This window comes from Phyllobates terribilis, unplaced genomic scaffold (assembly GCF_046119375.1).
Source record: "Phyllobates terribilis strain yellow unplaced genomic scaffold, ASM4611937v1 Scaffold_4__5_contigs__length_816908805, whole genome shotgun sequence".
Lineage (NCBI taxonomy): Eukaryota > Metazoa > Chordata > Amphibia > Anura > Dendrobatidae > Phyllobates > Phyllobates terribilis.
In genome coordinates, this window is record NW_027362764.1 from 377,783,846 (window position 1) to 377,799,943 (window position 16,098).

At 41.7% G+C, this 16,098-nt stretch overlaps 1 protein-coding gene across 2 annotated transcripts in view; it reads left to right on the plus strand.

Annotated features, from left to right (window-relative positions):
* PTPN3 (protein tyrosine phosphatase non-receptor type 3) overlaps positions 1 to 15,154 on the plus strand; it is a 383,873-nt gene extending 368,719 nt beyond the window's left edge. For both annotated transcript variants that reach the window (XM_073678476.1, XM_073678477.1), the window contains one exon: positions 5,978 to 15,154. In XM_073678476.1, coding sequence (XP_073534577.1) covers positions 5,978 to 6,055 — 78 coding nt within the window. In that variant the 3' untranslated portion in view covers positions 6,056 to 15,154. The remainder of the gene's footprint in view (positions 1 to 5,977) is intronic.
* Positions 15,155 to 16,098: the final 944 nt, after the last annotated feature.

Genomic DNA, 16,098 nt, shown 5'->3' on the forward strand with positions numbered 1-16,098 from the left:
AGTTTTGCTTCACCAAATGACATTTTCCCATAAGCTTTGTAGCTTGTTAATAAGCAGTTTGGCAAATACCAGTGTCGCTTTATGATTTGCTTTCAACAGCGGGTTTTCTCCTCTCAGTTGTTTTCCATGAAGTCCACTTTGGCCAAGGTAACAACAAATTGTGCGATGTGACATTGATGTACTTTGACCTATGAGTTCACCTCTAATCACTTTGAAAGTTGCTCTGTGCTCTTTGGTTACCATTCCTGTTTTCCGTCTCTTCAATTTATCAATTTTACTCTTGCGGGCATGTCCAGGTAGGTTGGATAAAATGCCATAGACCTTAAACTTCTTAATATTATGTCTAACTGAAGTAACAGGAACATCAAGCTGTTTGGAGATGGTCTTATAGCCTTTTCATTTAACATGCTTGCCTGTAACTTTCTTTCTAATCTCCGGAGACAACTCTCTCCTTAGCTTTCTTTGTTCCCAGTTCATGATACCAATACAGCACAATGACTAGTTTTGACCCTTTAAATAGGCAGACTGACTGATTACAGGTTTGTAGATACCTGTGATACTAATTACTGAACACACCTTAATTTATTGTTTGTCTTATTTGAGGGACTCAAAACTATGGGATAGCCTGCTGCCACCTGGAGGCTGACACTATCATTGCAATTAAATAAAATTGGCTCCTCCCCAGCAGACTATATCCTGCCTACTGGAGCAGGCTTCCTCTGTTTAGTGTAGTGTCATTCAGAGGCAAGGTTGTCTCAGACCTGTCTTAGGTTAGGTGCTAACTCCGTTGTTTTTTCTTTTTTCAGATGTATGTCTCAGGGTAACAGTGTAATTGTGCACTCTGTTTCACCCACGTAACGACGGAGAGTACAAGCTGTAATTGTTCAGTCCGTATCCTCTCGCGTCGGTGTGGCCAGACTAAGGTAACCTGACACCGTCAGTGCTGGTACTGGTGTGGAGGTCCGTAAGTCAACTAGTCTTTGCCCTCCGCCCCACATAGCCACTGTTGCATGGAGCAGAAGATAAAGGGATCCAGAGCTTCACGACAGGCAAGTATAACCCTGTCATGAGCCTGTTCTCCCCACACCCTCTTTCTTTTTGGGGTGGTGAAAGCTGTGCAGGTGGCTGGTGCTGCTGCTGGGGGTCCTACTCACTCAGCTGGTTTTTGGGCCTTAGTGGGTCAGGGTTAGATTGACAGGGAGTTGGGCAACGCAACAACAGCATCTGGATTGTGGTACTGCGGTCCTGGCATGTGACTTGGCCATGGGAGCGATCAGCCATCTTGCGGGGGGAGGTTGCTGCCAATCCCTGGGCTGGACGTTTCCCGCCAGTCAGCACCCGTGTTCCTCCTGGCCTATCAGCTGCAGTGTCTCAGTGGGCCAGGTCCCCGCCCCTCTGGCTCCACCGCTTCCATTTCCTTGCTTTAGCGTGGCACTTTGAAATGATGTTTGGCACAGAAACACCTCAGCATCTTCCTCCTCGTGGTATAGCAAACTCATAGGGGACACAAATTCCTGCAATGTGGATTTGGTAGGCTGTTGGCTACTGGGGGATGACTCTAGGCTCTCAACAGTTTTTGTGTCACTGTTTAATGGAGTCTTCTATTTTTTCTTTCTGTCTTTTCTGTATCACTCATAATGTTTGAGTCTAGAGTGGTCCGTGCATGCCCATGCGCAGTCTGCACTTGTCACTTGCTATGCTTGTGTGCCTTGTTATAGTAAGTTTTTCACCGGTCAGTCTGTGGCCTATTTGTACCTCCTGTACCCCTCCTGCTTCCTTGCTGGTAGACACACAGGGGACCTCTATGACAGCTGAGGGGAATGTGGCCCCTCCTGCCTAGGCTCGTGATTTAGCTCAGTCTGTAGCCGAACTAACCAGGGTGTCCAGGATGCTGGTTAGTATTGTGGAATGATTGCCAGTGACTACTACCGCCCCAGGAACTCCGATCGCCGCTGTGAGTGGGTCGGATCCTCCAGCCATCCCGTACTGATATGGCCGGTCGTGAAAGCGATCCAGATGCTTCCTCATCCCGGTCACCTTCACAGGGGAGACGCTCAGATTACTTTTCCCTTTCCCAGGGGATTCGCTCCCCTCAGCACTCAGAATCCAGTTCAGATCCGTCCTGGATCAATATCAGTTGGAAAAACTAAGGGAATTGAACAATAGTTTGGTGTCGGCTGTGGACACCTCTCTGGGTGAGACAGCTGCGCGGCCTCCTCTCATTACAAAACAGGTTTCTTTAGGAGGGTTAAGCGCGTGGCTAGATCCTTTTGTAACCATGTGGCGTTTACTGAGGTGTTACAGAAAACATGGTAACACGCAGACAGATGCTTTCAGAAGCTTAACAGTATGGAGGTTTTAGATCCCTTCCCAGCCGAGCTGGTGGCTTCTTGATCTACTCCACCAGTGGTAGATACTCCGGTATCTCGCTTATCTAGGGTGACCACTCTACCTCTTCGGACAGGTGAATATAGTCTGTGACAAGGTCTCTTTTGAGGCAGCAGGTTTTTCCCTTTGTCAAGCCTTTTCTGTAACTTGTGTTTCCAAGGTGTCAATGGCATGGGCTAGGCATTTGCAACATAGATTGTTGGCTGGTTTCTAGGTTCTGAGATTAGCCAAGATCACTGATCTGAATGCACAGGCAGGGAAGAATCTCTGTTCAGCATCTTTGGATGCGGGGAGTGCTCTGCTCAGGCAGCAAGTAATTGCGTTGCAATTTGCCGCATGCTGTAGCTCAAGGTATTGAGGGCGCACTTGGCTTCAAAGAAATCTTTGATGAGTCTACCTTTCCAAGAGTCTCGCTTATTTGGGACCAGGTTAGACAAGATCATTTCGGATGCAAAAGGTGGTGGAAACACTTTGCTTTCTCAGTCTAGAGCCAGCCGTCCCTTTTGGAGGTGTGGGGCCTTGCAGGTTTGTCCCTTTCACCAATTTCTTGCAATAGCCCAGTCAGGTCGGCAGGTTAGACCGAAGGTCTCTCAAGAGCCCAGGAGAGCTACATTTAGATCGACACCCCCCAGACGCTCCTCTAGGTCAAGAACTAGGCCCTCTGGGTCCAGTGGCAGTAGGAGGGTCTATACTTCTCAGGCGTCCCCACTCGGGGTTTCTTTCCGGGTTGGTGTCTGCCTCCTACTTTTTCAGGAGACATGGCTGGGGTAGTCCGCAATCTTTGGGTCAGCAAAGTCATCTCTTCGTGAGGTAGAGCGGTGAACTCTGCTCTGTAACCCAATCTTTTCTTTTGCTCTTGCCTTCTCGAGTCTCCCAGCTTAAGAGCCAGCTTCGACCAGGTGATAACGTATCTGCTGCAATCAGGTGTGATTGCAGGTGTCCCCACTTCAGAGGGCTTCACAGGGTTTTATTGCAACCTGTTCATTATCCCCCAAAAGGCGGCTCGGTATGGCCTATTTTAGATTTAACGCATCTGAACAGTTGGGTTTGGCTTGATCACGTTAAGATGGAGTCACTCCGGTAGGTGATCGCATCCATGAAACCCGTTTCTTTCTTCAGTAGATATTCGAGATGCTTATCTGCAAGTGCCATTTTTTCCTGCCCATCAGCGATTTCCTCGCTTTGCGGTCGATCAAAGCCACTATCAGTTCAGGACTCTCACATTCGGGCTGGCCACTGCACCCAGGAAATTTATAAAAGTCTTGACCCCAGTTATGGCATTACTACGGTCCAGGGGAATAATTGTTTTCCCCTATCTGGATGACATTCTTGTCAAAGCGCCATCCTTTGGACAAAATCTAGAGAGCCTACAGATCGTTCTTCAGACCCTAGAGCGATTCAGTTGGATTGTCAACAAGACAAAGTCTGTTTTACTTCCAACACAGCGGCTACCATTTCTGGGAATGGTACACGACACCGTTCAGTCATCGGTATTTCTTCCGGAGGAGAAGAGATTATCTCTTCAGTCTTCCATCAGAACTTTAAAACGACCAGGAAGATTTTCCCTTTTTTTTTTTTTGCATTATTGTCCTGGGAAAGATGCTCGTGATGTTTGAGGCAGTGCTGTTTGCTCATTTTCGGTTAAGGCCTCTACTGAACATACACCTAGCCTCTTGGGACAGATCAATACAGTCCCTGGATTGGCCTATTTGTTTCCCCCTTCACTGCCGCCAGTCTCTCAGGTGGTGGTTAACGTTACCCCTGTTAAATCGAGGTCGTTCTTTTCATCCCATTCAGTGGCATGTGCTCACCACGGATGCCAGCATATCTGGCATGGGAGGAATTTTCTGTTACTTGTAGGTCCAAGGGGTTTGGAGCAGGCAGGAGAAACTTCTCCAAATCAACATGCTGGAGCTCAGAGCTATCCATTTGGCTCTTTTACATTTGGCAGCACTTAATCCAGGGGCTGCCTGTCAGAGCTCAATCAGACAATGCTACGGCTGTGGCCTATATCAATTCAGTGGTGCACACACAGCCCATCGGCCATGGAGAAAGTCACAGGGATTCTGGAGTAGGCAGAGGACAAGGTGCCGAAAGGTATCATTTATCAGCCACTGCCTCATTTAGATGTCCTTATTTGTTATACCATAGGGCCCTCTTAAGGGGCGAGCTGCTTCTAAAGCGACCATTGCCCGCTGGATCAAGACTACTATTATCCAGGCTTATAAGGCTAAGGACAGAGTGGCTCCACTTAGGATTAGGGCGTACTCTTCTCGACGGTGAGGGCTTTCTGGGCGGTTCGTAATCCGGCATTGACTTTGCAGCTTTGTAAAGCAGCTACTTAGGCATTGGTGCATATTTTTTCTAAGTTTTACTGGGTGCACACTTTTGCCTCTACAGATGCAAGACTTGGTAGGAAGATACTGCAGACTGCAGTAACCCAGACTTCCGCTTAGGTTACAGCAGAAAACTAGGTGGTAGCGGTATGATATTTAATACTATCCCACCCTAGAGGCCCCTTTAGGACGTTCCATGGTTCTGTGTCCCCCAATAAGATGAACGATAAAAGTAGATTTTTTACTTACTGTAAAATCTGTTTCTCATAGTCTTCATTGGGGGGGACAGCTCCCTCCCATGGTTGCCTGGTTGGGCATACAGTTATGTTTCTTCTTGCCTTAATTCTTTTCTTTTCCCACTGCTTTCTCACAAAACTGAGGAAGCCTGCTCCAGCAGGCAGGGTATAGTCTGCTGGCGAGGAGGCCATTTTATTTAATTGGAATAGTAGAGTCAGCCACCAGGTGACAGCAGACTATCCCATGGTTCTGTGTCCTCTAATGAAGACTACGAGAAACAGATTTTATGGTAAGTAAAAAATCTACTTTTAACATGTCCCTATGGTCAAGTTATTTTCAATCTTTTCAAGAGGTACCTAATTTTTTGCCCAAACCATTTTCATTAGTTTGTTTTTCAAAATATATCTGTTGAACCACAATTCAAAAGCAATGTCTGAATTTCATTAGTTGATATTCAGTATATTTAAACTCTCCTTTCACTTTATATGATTTTATGAATAACAAAATATGATGTAGCATAAAAATAAGCTTTATGCTATATGTAGGTAAGATTGTTTGTCCAAGAGAGAAAAATACACGAAAAATTTGCAATACTGTAATAAATTTTTATTTCAGTAATTTTTGTAAGTCCATATAATTTTATGATAATGAATGATATTATCTTTTACACTCTTTCCTAATAATTACTATTAATCAGAGCCAAAATAATAGACTTTACACACATGACTATGTCTATTTTAGGATGGTCTCTGAGTGCTGTTCGATTTTATCGTTGCTCAATAGAATTGAATTGCCTGTTCTGATACACAAAAACGGACCATAAAATATGCACTGAGTTTAATGGAATAGACACCGTTCAGTAAAATCCAGTAAAAAACAAATGTGTGAATCACTTCAATGAATTGACGAGCAATACTGTTGCATGAATAAGGCTTTAGAGGTTTCCTTGTATATGATTTTAAGGAATTTCAATATAAAAAGTCTAATATTTTTTGTTTTTCTCTTGTTGTGCACAGAGCCAATACAAGTTTGTCTGTGAAGCCATTCTCCGTGTTTACAAAGACGGTTTAGTGCAACCATTGCGTAACAGTTGATCTAATTAACCTTCATATCAAAGGGGCTTCCATAAAGAGCAACAGAATGTCTGAGGAAGAGCACATCGGTGGCACTTTAGATTTCAGTACAGCATGTCTGTGTATATGTATATAATATTTTGTGTATATTGGTCTAAAAATGTGTATGAATCATTTACATAGAGTTCTATTATCACAGTAACACTAGCAAATGCCTTGTTATGCCTTAGAATAATTATCCTGATGTAAATTCACTGTCCTCTATACAAATAGACACTGCAGTGTAGGCAGCATAAACTAATGGAATATAGAGCAAACTACTAAGGAGAGATAAAAAAAAAGTATATATATAAATATATAATGGTTTCCAGGGTGCCAAAACAAAGACGTGATTTTAAGAAAACGTGCCACTTTGTATTTCCGATTTTATAAGTTCTGTAATTTAATAATATTTATTTAGAGTATCTCTATGGTACAAACGGCACAAGTCTAGTTTCGGTGTTTGAAAATATCTCATTTCTGGAGTTTTTAAAAATGACAAATTCTGCTTTATTTTTGGATTTGATGATGAAATGTGCGGCATGCAATGAATATATTTCAATTACCCATGAGTTTTAATAGGCCCGTTTCTTTGACAATACAGAAATGCTGGGGCGATCACACTTACATGGGTTGTCGTCTTTGTCTCTATTTTACCAGGTGTGTTGGGGACATGGTTTTGTGGCATTTAGTAATGGGTCATTTCAGCACTGACCTCATTTGTAAAGCAGTGGCCACTCTTTTTAGCAGCCTTCCTTATGGACTGTACAGGTTTTCTGTTCTGAAAGTGGTAGTTTGAGGTTCATGTGACCAGACTTCTCTATCAGCCTCCTCCAATTGAAAACCACTGTACATTAAAATACTGTTTTTCTGTTGAAGGTGGCTAATGGATAGGTCTGGTCTAATCATCCTTCATCAACTATTTTGAGAATATCAGCTATTTTGAGAATAGCAGATCTGTGTAGTCTATGAGGAAGGCTACACTTAGCTAAGGAAAAGAAGGTGTAACACATCAGTGTTACAAAATCATGCTCACAAAAGATTTGTTAAATAAGGTGGACTTTCACTTTAAGTTTGAGGATTTTTAAAGAACTTTAGTTTTGTATCTTTCCTAGATTTGTTGTACTTAAAACGAGTACTGAAATTCTCGAATACATTTACCAAGCAATGCCTTAAAATCCCATTGATGTAGCACAAGCTCGACTTCCCACCACCGTATAGGCCAGTGTTCTTCCCCTAAGCACAGATTGTACAATACAAGCAGCATACAGTTCATCAATAAATAACGCTCCTAACTTTGAAGCATCTTAAGAGGCCAGCTAGGCAGGCAGGGAAACTTCACAAAGTGTTATACTGACATTCTTAAATGAATTTTAGAAGTAAATACAGCAGCCTCTACAGGTCTAAGAGAGCTATATAAAAATGTGTGCTGGTTGTTTTGTGAACTTTTGTGACCAATCCGCTTTAAAAACTACTTTCTAAAAATATGTAAATTGTATGAAGATAAACAGTGAGTAGGACACGCTGATAGTGGCACAATGCTGTCTGATCTTTGTAAACTTGCATAAATATGCATATAGGTCTGTGATTTTAGCATTTAGTATACATTGAATACATACACTAAATTTCAGGAAATGTCTTTTCTGCTTGAAATACTAATTGTAGCAGAAAATTGCAGTAAGCGTTAAGGCTTTGTTCACACTGGGATCCTAGCTACTTGGTTTACATGACCTATGACTAATACGAATCTAGATACATCATGATTGATGAGTTAGTAAGAATCTTGACAAAGTCCAACAGAATCCCAATTCAACAGCACCAATGTCAGTGTAAACAGAGCCTTATGTCAATTTTTAAAGAACTAGTCCCTTTTACATGTTACAACACTCAAGTCCCACCAAGTACTTGTTTTTGACCTTGGTGAATCATGAGATCAGCCTATGCCAGCTTACCAACCAGCTTACCAAACAAATGTGTTTGCCTTAAAATGCTGCATTAGAAATGTTCTTTATGTCCAAACTTTCAGTGAGTTCAAGAATGTTTCATCTTTTTTTTTTCAGTAGGGTTATTTCTGGAACACACCTTCAATGATCCATTAGTAGCTTAAATCAATAATATATGTCCCAAAACAGTGTAAGGGGGACACTTGGTAAAAAACAAAAATGAGACGCTATGAACATGTAGGTCAACGCTTACATGTCCATTTTATCACTAGATAGTGCAGAAAAGTGTTGTTGCGATATACTATCTGCTAGAAGAATGGAAACTTCATCAACTGATAACTTTAACTGATAATGTTTGCATCATAAAAATAGTGATATTTTCTATAAAAAAAAATATCTTATCAGTTGTATTTTGTTTGTAAATTATGTAATTTATATTTTCAATATTTGGAAGCTAAAACTGCCAGTGATTGTGCCCAGTAATCCACTGTATTGCCATGTTATGTTATGGCTAAGCAAAGTGTCCTTAATAATTTTCCCTATGGTACTACTGTGCTTGAAAGAATATATGTAAGTGGAAACATCCATTTTGTATATATATAATTTATTATGTGATTATTACTTATGGATTGGAACAAAGATTCAGTTGAAATAATGAAAAACATGTATTCAACCGTCCAGAAATCTTTTTTTTTCCAAAAACTATATATGAATTTCTTTAAAGTTTAAACGCTAGTTCTAAAATCAAAGGATTCACAAACATATCAAGACATATATAGTAAGCTTTAGAAAAAGCAACATATAAAATACAGTGAGTCGACTTATGATGAAAAAAAGTTTTCATGATGGCAAAACAGAAATCTGAAACACATTTATTCTAGTGATGAAAAGCCTCAGAATTGCTACTAGTAAATGAGTAAGCTTTGTAACACATTAAATATGTCTGGGAAAAAAGCTAATGAAGTAAATAAAATATTGCTTAGTTAGTAATGTCACCCTGTTTAACTAAATTACTTTGGTGACCAGAAATCACATTTCTCTTTCATTAATAATATACTCATTTATTTCATTGCTTGTATTCAGAAATGTAATGCACAGTCAAGGTGTATCTTATGTCTGCGTACTGTGTGACACTTACAGACGGTTCATCTTGATGGTACAGAGCATAGACCCAGATTCATCAAGAATAGTGTTGTTCATGCCGGTCTTGATGAAGGGGCGTGCTGGAGTCAGAGGCGCCTGATTCATTAAGGGGCACATGCCTCTTAATGAATCATGCGCATCTGAAAAGTGTTGTGTGTCTCCTTGTGCCTCGCCACAAATCTTTCTACAGGCAGGCACTAGAGTAATATTTGTGTCATGAACTAGACAAGCTGTGATGTCATGCATCTGTTCCGCCACAGCCGCTCCCATTTTGGCAAAGCTGGCCGAAACTGGCATGAAAATGCCGAAAGGCACAATTCTGTGTTGCGCAAAATTGTTGTGAGTTTTCAAAGCATTTTACACCAGATTTCAGGTGTAAATGGTGTGAATAAAGCACCGCTCAGAGTAATCAGGGGCTTAGATTTTAGAGCAAGGATGATTATCAAATAGGGTCCATGTATACTTTAAGAGGATAAGTGCTTGATAAATGTGATGGGCACACATTTAAAGAATAAATTGGCAGAAATAAAGGGTTATATATGTCCCTAATTTCAAACATTTAATTAGAAAGACCTCACGCTTTGGGTATGTGCACTTGGCATCTCTTTCAGGAGCATTCCGGAAACTCTTGAGCACTTAAAAGAAGTCACAAGCTCAGTGTCAGGACGGCTCCCGATAGGAAGGTACCTGCTGTCTGTACTTCACTCTAAAGAGTGATAGACGCTGGAAACGGAGCCGTCTTAAGAATGACAGCAAACCCTCCAGCGAAGCTGCCTCAGGAAAACCACCATGTGCATCTTTCTTAAGCGGCTTGGCCTGGGAAAACTCGGCGGCTGGGCCAGTGTCCAAATGACGCCTTGTGCACATACCCTAATACTGAAAATTGTTGTGAAATGTTGTTTTTGCTCCTTTTGGCAATAATAAGAATTATCTGCAATACCAAGCACAAACACCACCCACATTATGTTGTTGTCGGGGTCTCAACGATCCAATGTTGATAAACTAAGAGTAGCTCATAAATTTTAAAATCCTGACTAACACTTTTCAGTCCATTATTTGTCTGGACAAAAATAAATAAAAAGTAGTGGCTTCCAGAAATACTGATGTATAGCACCGATCGGCTTTGTAGGAATCCCCTCACATTTTGGCATTTTATTTTGATTAATGAGAGGAGAGATGTTATGAAACTCTATAGCTAGAAAATTTATAGAAGAAAACATTCCATGTTCAAAAACTGTTGCTGCCTGTGAGCCAAGAAGCAATATTTAATCTATCATTGCAATAATTATCGAAACGGACACTGCACATCCTTAGTGTTCATTTAAATGTATGATGCTGTAGTTTACCATTGAGACATATTGCCAAAAACCGAAATCAAGGTGATAAAACATTTTCTATTTTGTAGTTTTTATAGTATGTAAATATTCTAAATTAATATGTTGAATGTTTAACCTTTTCAAGCACATTATACGCAATATGGCTGATTCTGCATCAGCTGTGATTCTCACATAGTAAAGCACTACATTGCTTGGATAATATGTACAATTTGTAACTCGCGTCGGACTACATTCTACTGTTTATCCTCCGTCATTTAGCTATATAATTTCATTGTGGTTAATCCTAACTTTGACGGTTAAATCCATTTTTATAGCCCAGGATTTATTAGTAGTGGGGAAACCATGAAGATGCATATTTATATATATATGTTATAATAACCAATGTCTGTAAGACTACTGTTTTATAGATTGAAAATGTTTTTATTTTCTTCTGCCATGTTATTTTCTGTCAGTTATATATACCTCATAAAATGTGTGAACAAGTCATGGAAGCCAGCATTCAGAACTATATGAAACATTTTATTTGCCTACTTAACAGGGTTTATTAAAGGGGTTGGCCAGGACTAACCTGCTGATGATCTATCCATATGATAGGTCATCACTATCAGAATGGTTGTGGTCGAACACCCCCACCAATCAGCTGTCATCTGCTTCTAGACGCCTGGATGTAAACAGTATATGGAGTCAGTACCACAAAGCCCTGTACATTGTTGAGTGTCTGCTCCAGGGCGCTCCACCTTCACTTGAGTCGGAGAGAAAGCACAGTACCTGGCAGTGGTGACTGAACAGTCTCTAGAGCCATTTTGTTTAAGCTTCATGCACTGTTTATATTCGGCCGCTCCCAGGGCAGATAACAGCTGTTAGGTCATCAATATCAGATTCCACCAATCTATTGGATAGGTCGAAATTATAGTCTTTGAAAACCCCTTTAAAATAAAAAACATAATTTAAAACAGCGTCACTCTTTTCCATGAGTTTTATCTGGATTTGCAGGTCAGCCATATTAATTCTTATGGGACTGATATACTAGCCATCAACCATGAATAATGATGGCACAGTTTCTGTGGGGAAAAGATCTTTTTTAAAAGCGAAGACAGCCCCTTTATTGCTCTGTCCTTTAAGCCATATGTATTTTTGAATTAAAATGTCCTAATTTTTATTCTCACAAAAAAGAACTATTATGCACTAATCCAATTTATTTTGTAACCTTGGGCTCAAGTTGTATGAAATCTCAAGTGTCCCACAACACTTTAATTGTCTAGACATAAATTGCTGTCTTTGTGGATGATTTAGAATTTATATTTTAGAAATGTTATGAAACTTGTAAAATACACAATGTACAGGTGCTTCTCACAAAATTAGAATATCATCACAAAGTTAATTTATTTCACTTCTTGAATACAAAAAGCACTTCATGCTTCCCTCTGCCGACAAGCTTTTTGGAGATGGAAATTTCATTCTCCTGCAGGACTTGGCACCTGTCCACACTGCCAAAAGTACCAATACCTGGTTTAAAAACAACAGTATCACTTTGCTTGATTGTCCAGTGAACTCACCTGACCTTAACCCCATAGAGAATCTATGGGGTATTGTCAAGAGGAAGATGAGAGACACCAGACCCAACAATGCAGACGAGCTGAAGGCTGCTATCAAAGCAGCCTTTTCATGTGTTTTTTATTAATTATTCTAATTTATTGAGATAATGACTTTTGTGTTTTCATTGGCTGTAAGCCATAATCATCAACATTAACAGAAATAAACACTTAAAATAGATCATTCTGTTTGTAATGATTCTATATAATATGAGTTTCACTTTTTGTATTGAAGAACTGAAATAAATTAACTTTTTGATGATATACTAGTTTTGTGAGAAGCTCCTGTATATAATGATTTATTGCCTTTTTTTGCATACTAACTCTAGTAATGCACAGTATACAGTGGGGAAAATAAGTATTTGATACACTGCCAATTTTGCAAGTTTTCCCACCTACAAAGATTGGAGAGGTCTGTATTTTTTATTGTAGGTACACTTCATCTGTGAAAGACAGAATCTTAAAAAAATCCAGAAAATCACATTGCATGATTTTTGTAACATACCTGGCAGCGTCCTTGCATAGTGGTCCATCTCCCACTGTGCAAGAGCGTGCACTTGATTTCCAGTCCAGACTATCACTTTGGCTTCTTTTCATATGGTCTGCTCTGTCTGCTTAGGGCGATGCCCGCTGAACTTCCTGTTTCTTGTAGCTGCTTCAGACACACCCCTAATGCGTCCTCAGCCTATTGCTGTCTGTCACCTGGTATTTAAACCAGCTCCTCCCTGGAATCCCTGCCTGAGCATCTTGTTCTGTCAGTTGGCGTCTAGTCACTGATGTGCCAGGTCCTGTCTATGTTTCCTGCCTTGCGGTATCAGTTCCCATGTCTGAACTGTGTCCTGTCTGTGTACTCTAGCCAGCTGCCTTTCCTGGAGGCTGTAATTCCAGGCCCGTGTGAACACGCTCTTAGCCTGTTCCTTCCGCCCTCTAGGGGCCGCATACCTAGATCTGTTGTCCGTGTCTTTTCCCAGTGTCTGTTCCTGCCCTAACTATCTTCCAGCCTGTTTCCCGTTTCTCTCTACGCCCATATCTTCCCTTTTTCTGCAGAGTCTGAACTCGTACCTAACTCCTGCTCGTTGTCACTGTACTTCCGTTTGTGAGTTTGTGGTCCACTCGCTACTTCACTGCAAGTACCCTGTGGGTATCTGGTTCTGCCTTTTCCTTCCTGTCTGTTCCGTGTGAACAGAGCCCTGTCCCCTCTGCTCTGCCTTGCTCGCCACTCCGGCGGTTCTTGCCTGCTCTGCCTTGCTCACTGCTCCGGCAGTCTTGCTCTGCTCTGACCCTTTGCTCACTGCTCCGGCAGTCTCGCTCTGCTCTGACCCTTAACTCTCTGCTCCGGCAGTCTCGCTCTGCTCTTACCCTTTGCTCGCTGCTCCGGCAGTCTCGCTCTGCTCTGACCCTTTGCTCACTGCTCCAGCAGTCTCACTCTGATCTGACCCTTTGCTCACTGCTCCGGGAGTCTCGCTCTGCTCTGACCCTTTGCTCGCTGCTCCGGCAGTCTCGCTCTGCTCTGACCCTTTGCTCGCTGCTCCGGCAGTCTCGCTATGCTCTGACCCTTTGCTTGCTGCTCCGGCAGTCTCGCTATGCTCTGACCCTTTGCTCGCTGCTCCGGCAGTCTCGCTATGCTCTGACCCTTTGCTTGCTGCTCCAGCTGTCTCGCTCTGCTCTGACCCTTTGCTTGCTGCTCCGGCAGTCTCGCTCTGCTCTACTCTCGCTCATCGCTCCAGGCGTTCTCGTCTTGCTCTGCTCTTGCTCACCGCTCCGGGCGGCCTCACTCTGCTGTGTTTGTCCACCGCATCTGCGGTTCTGTTCCTGAGTCCCAGTCTGTACTGGGTCCTATCCACTCTGTGCTCCAACCTGTCGTACCTGCCAGTACCTCCCTGCCTGCATACCAGTCGTGCTTACCAACATCCACCTGCCTGTATAACGGCCGTACCTGCCAATACCTCCCTGTTTGCATACCAGTCGTGCTTGCCAGCATCCACCCGTCTGCATACCTGCCGTGTCTGCCTGTACCCACCAGTCTATGTGCCAGCCTAACCTGCCTGTTCCTGTATTCCCCGGTGTGGGTCAACAGCCGTGTCCGGGGTCTGACCTGGAGTAGCACCTGGTCCCTCTGCTCGGTCCCTCCTTCGTGCACTGGCGTCGTATGCCGTCGTGCGACCTTGGTCGGATCGGGTGGATACTTAGTTATGCCCCTCCAGGCATTCACTCTCCGGTACGGTCCAGTGGAATCACTACATATACACGCACACGCCAGTCAGTCCGGGCGTGTGCATTACAATTTTTACATATTTCATGCAATAAAATGCAAATTAATTATTTGAGACAATAGAAAAACAGAACTTAATATTCAGTACAGAAATATTTGTTTGCAATCACAGAGGTCAAACGTTTCCAGTAGTTCTTGACCAAGTTTGCACACACTACAGCAAGGATTTTGGCTCACTCCTTGATACCAAAAAGTTCTATTTTGGTCTCATCTGAACACATGACCTTTTCCCATGCCTCCTTTGGATCATCCAGATGGTCATTGGCGAACTTCAAATGGGCCTGGACATGTGCTGGCGGGAGCAGGGGGACCTTGCATGCCCTGCAGGATTTGAATCCATGACAGAGTAGTGTGTTACTAACGGTAATGTTTGAGACTGTGGTCCCAGCTTTCTTCAGATCATTGACCAGATCCCCCCCCATGTAGATCTGGGCTGATTCCTGACCTTTCTCAGAATTATCGTTGCCCCACGAGGCGAGATGTTGCCTGAAGCCCCAGACAGAGGAAGATTGACAGTCATCTTGTGTTTCTTCCATTTTATAACTGTGCTAACAGTTGTTGCCTTCTCACCAAGCTGCTTGACTATTGTCCTGAAGCCCATCCCAGCCTTGTGCAGGTGTACAATTTTGTCCCTGGTGTCTTTAGACCGCTCTTTGGTCTTGGACATGGTGGAGAGGTTGGAGTGGTATTGATTGAGTGTGTGAACAGGTGTCTTTTATTACAGGTAACGAGTACAAACAGGTGCAATTAATACTGATAATGAGTGCAGAGTAGGAGGGCTTCTTAAAGAAAAACTAACAGGTCTGAGAGGCAGAATTCTTGCTGGATGGTAGGTGATCAAGTACTTATTTCATGCAAAAAAATGCAATTTAATTATTTAAAAATCATATAATGTGATTTTCTGGATTTTTTTTTAAGATTCTGTCTTTCAGAAGGGAAGTGTACCTACGATAAAAGTTACAGACCTCTCCATTCTTTGTAGATGGGAAAACTTGCAAAAGCGGCAATGTATCAAATACTTATTTTCCCCACTGTAGATGCAGACCAGCTATGCTGTAGTCAGTGGGGGCATACAGTGTATGAAGGTGTAATATAGACAAGCTGGAATAAAATGTTGAGCTGGATCACGTTTAGCTATCAATACTTTTAAATTCTCTGCTAATATTTGGGCTTTGCTATTTTCTGTTTTACTACATATCTTCCCTTACAAGATAGACAGTACATTTACATTATTTCTGTCACATGTTAAAAATGTATCTTGTCTATATAGTCCTTATCTGTAATAGTTCACTTTTCCACAGATGTATGAAAATTATTATTTTTTTCTGCACCATCCTTGCTATTATGTACAGGTGTAAATTATTTGTCGACACAAGGTAGATATATGCGAATCTGACAAGGCAATGGCCAGATTAGCAAATGTATTTTTAAAATATCAAAAACATTGAAATGTAAATTGGTGTAATATTTTTAAAGTTAATTTATAACACTTTTTTCAAATTTTCCTTTGATTATTTTATAAGTTTAGGCAAGAATCTTTCTGTACAATTTTTGGTTTTCGTACAGTATTGAATATTTAGAAACATGATTTACATCACTGGTTACGAGCTGCTAATAAAATAAAACATTTATTTGATAAATAAATTGGTAATATGTAATTATTGCTAATGCATTGATAAGACAGATATACAGACTTCATATAAATTCATGTGTCTGTTGCACTGCAATCGCGGCTGAC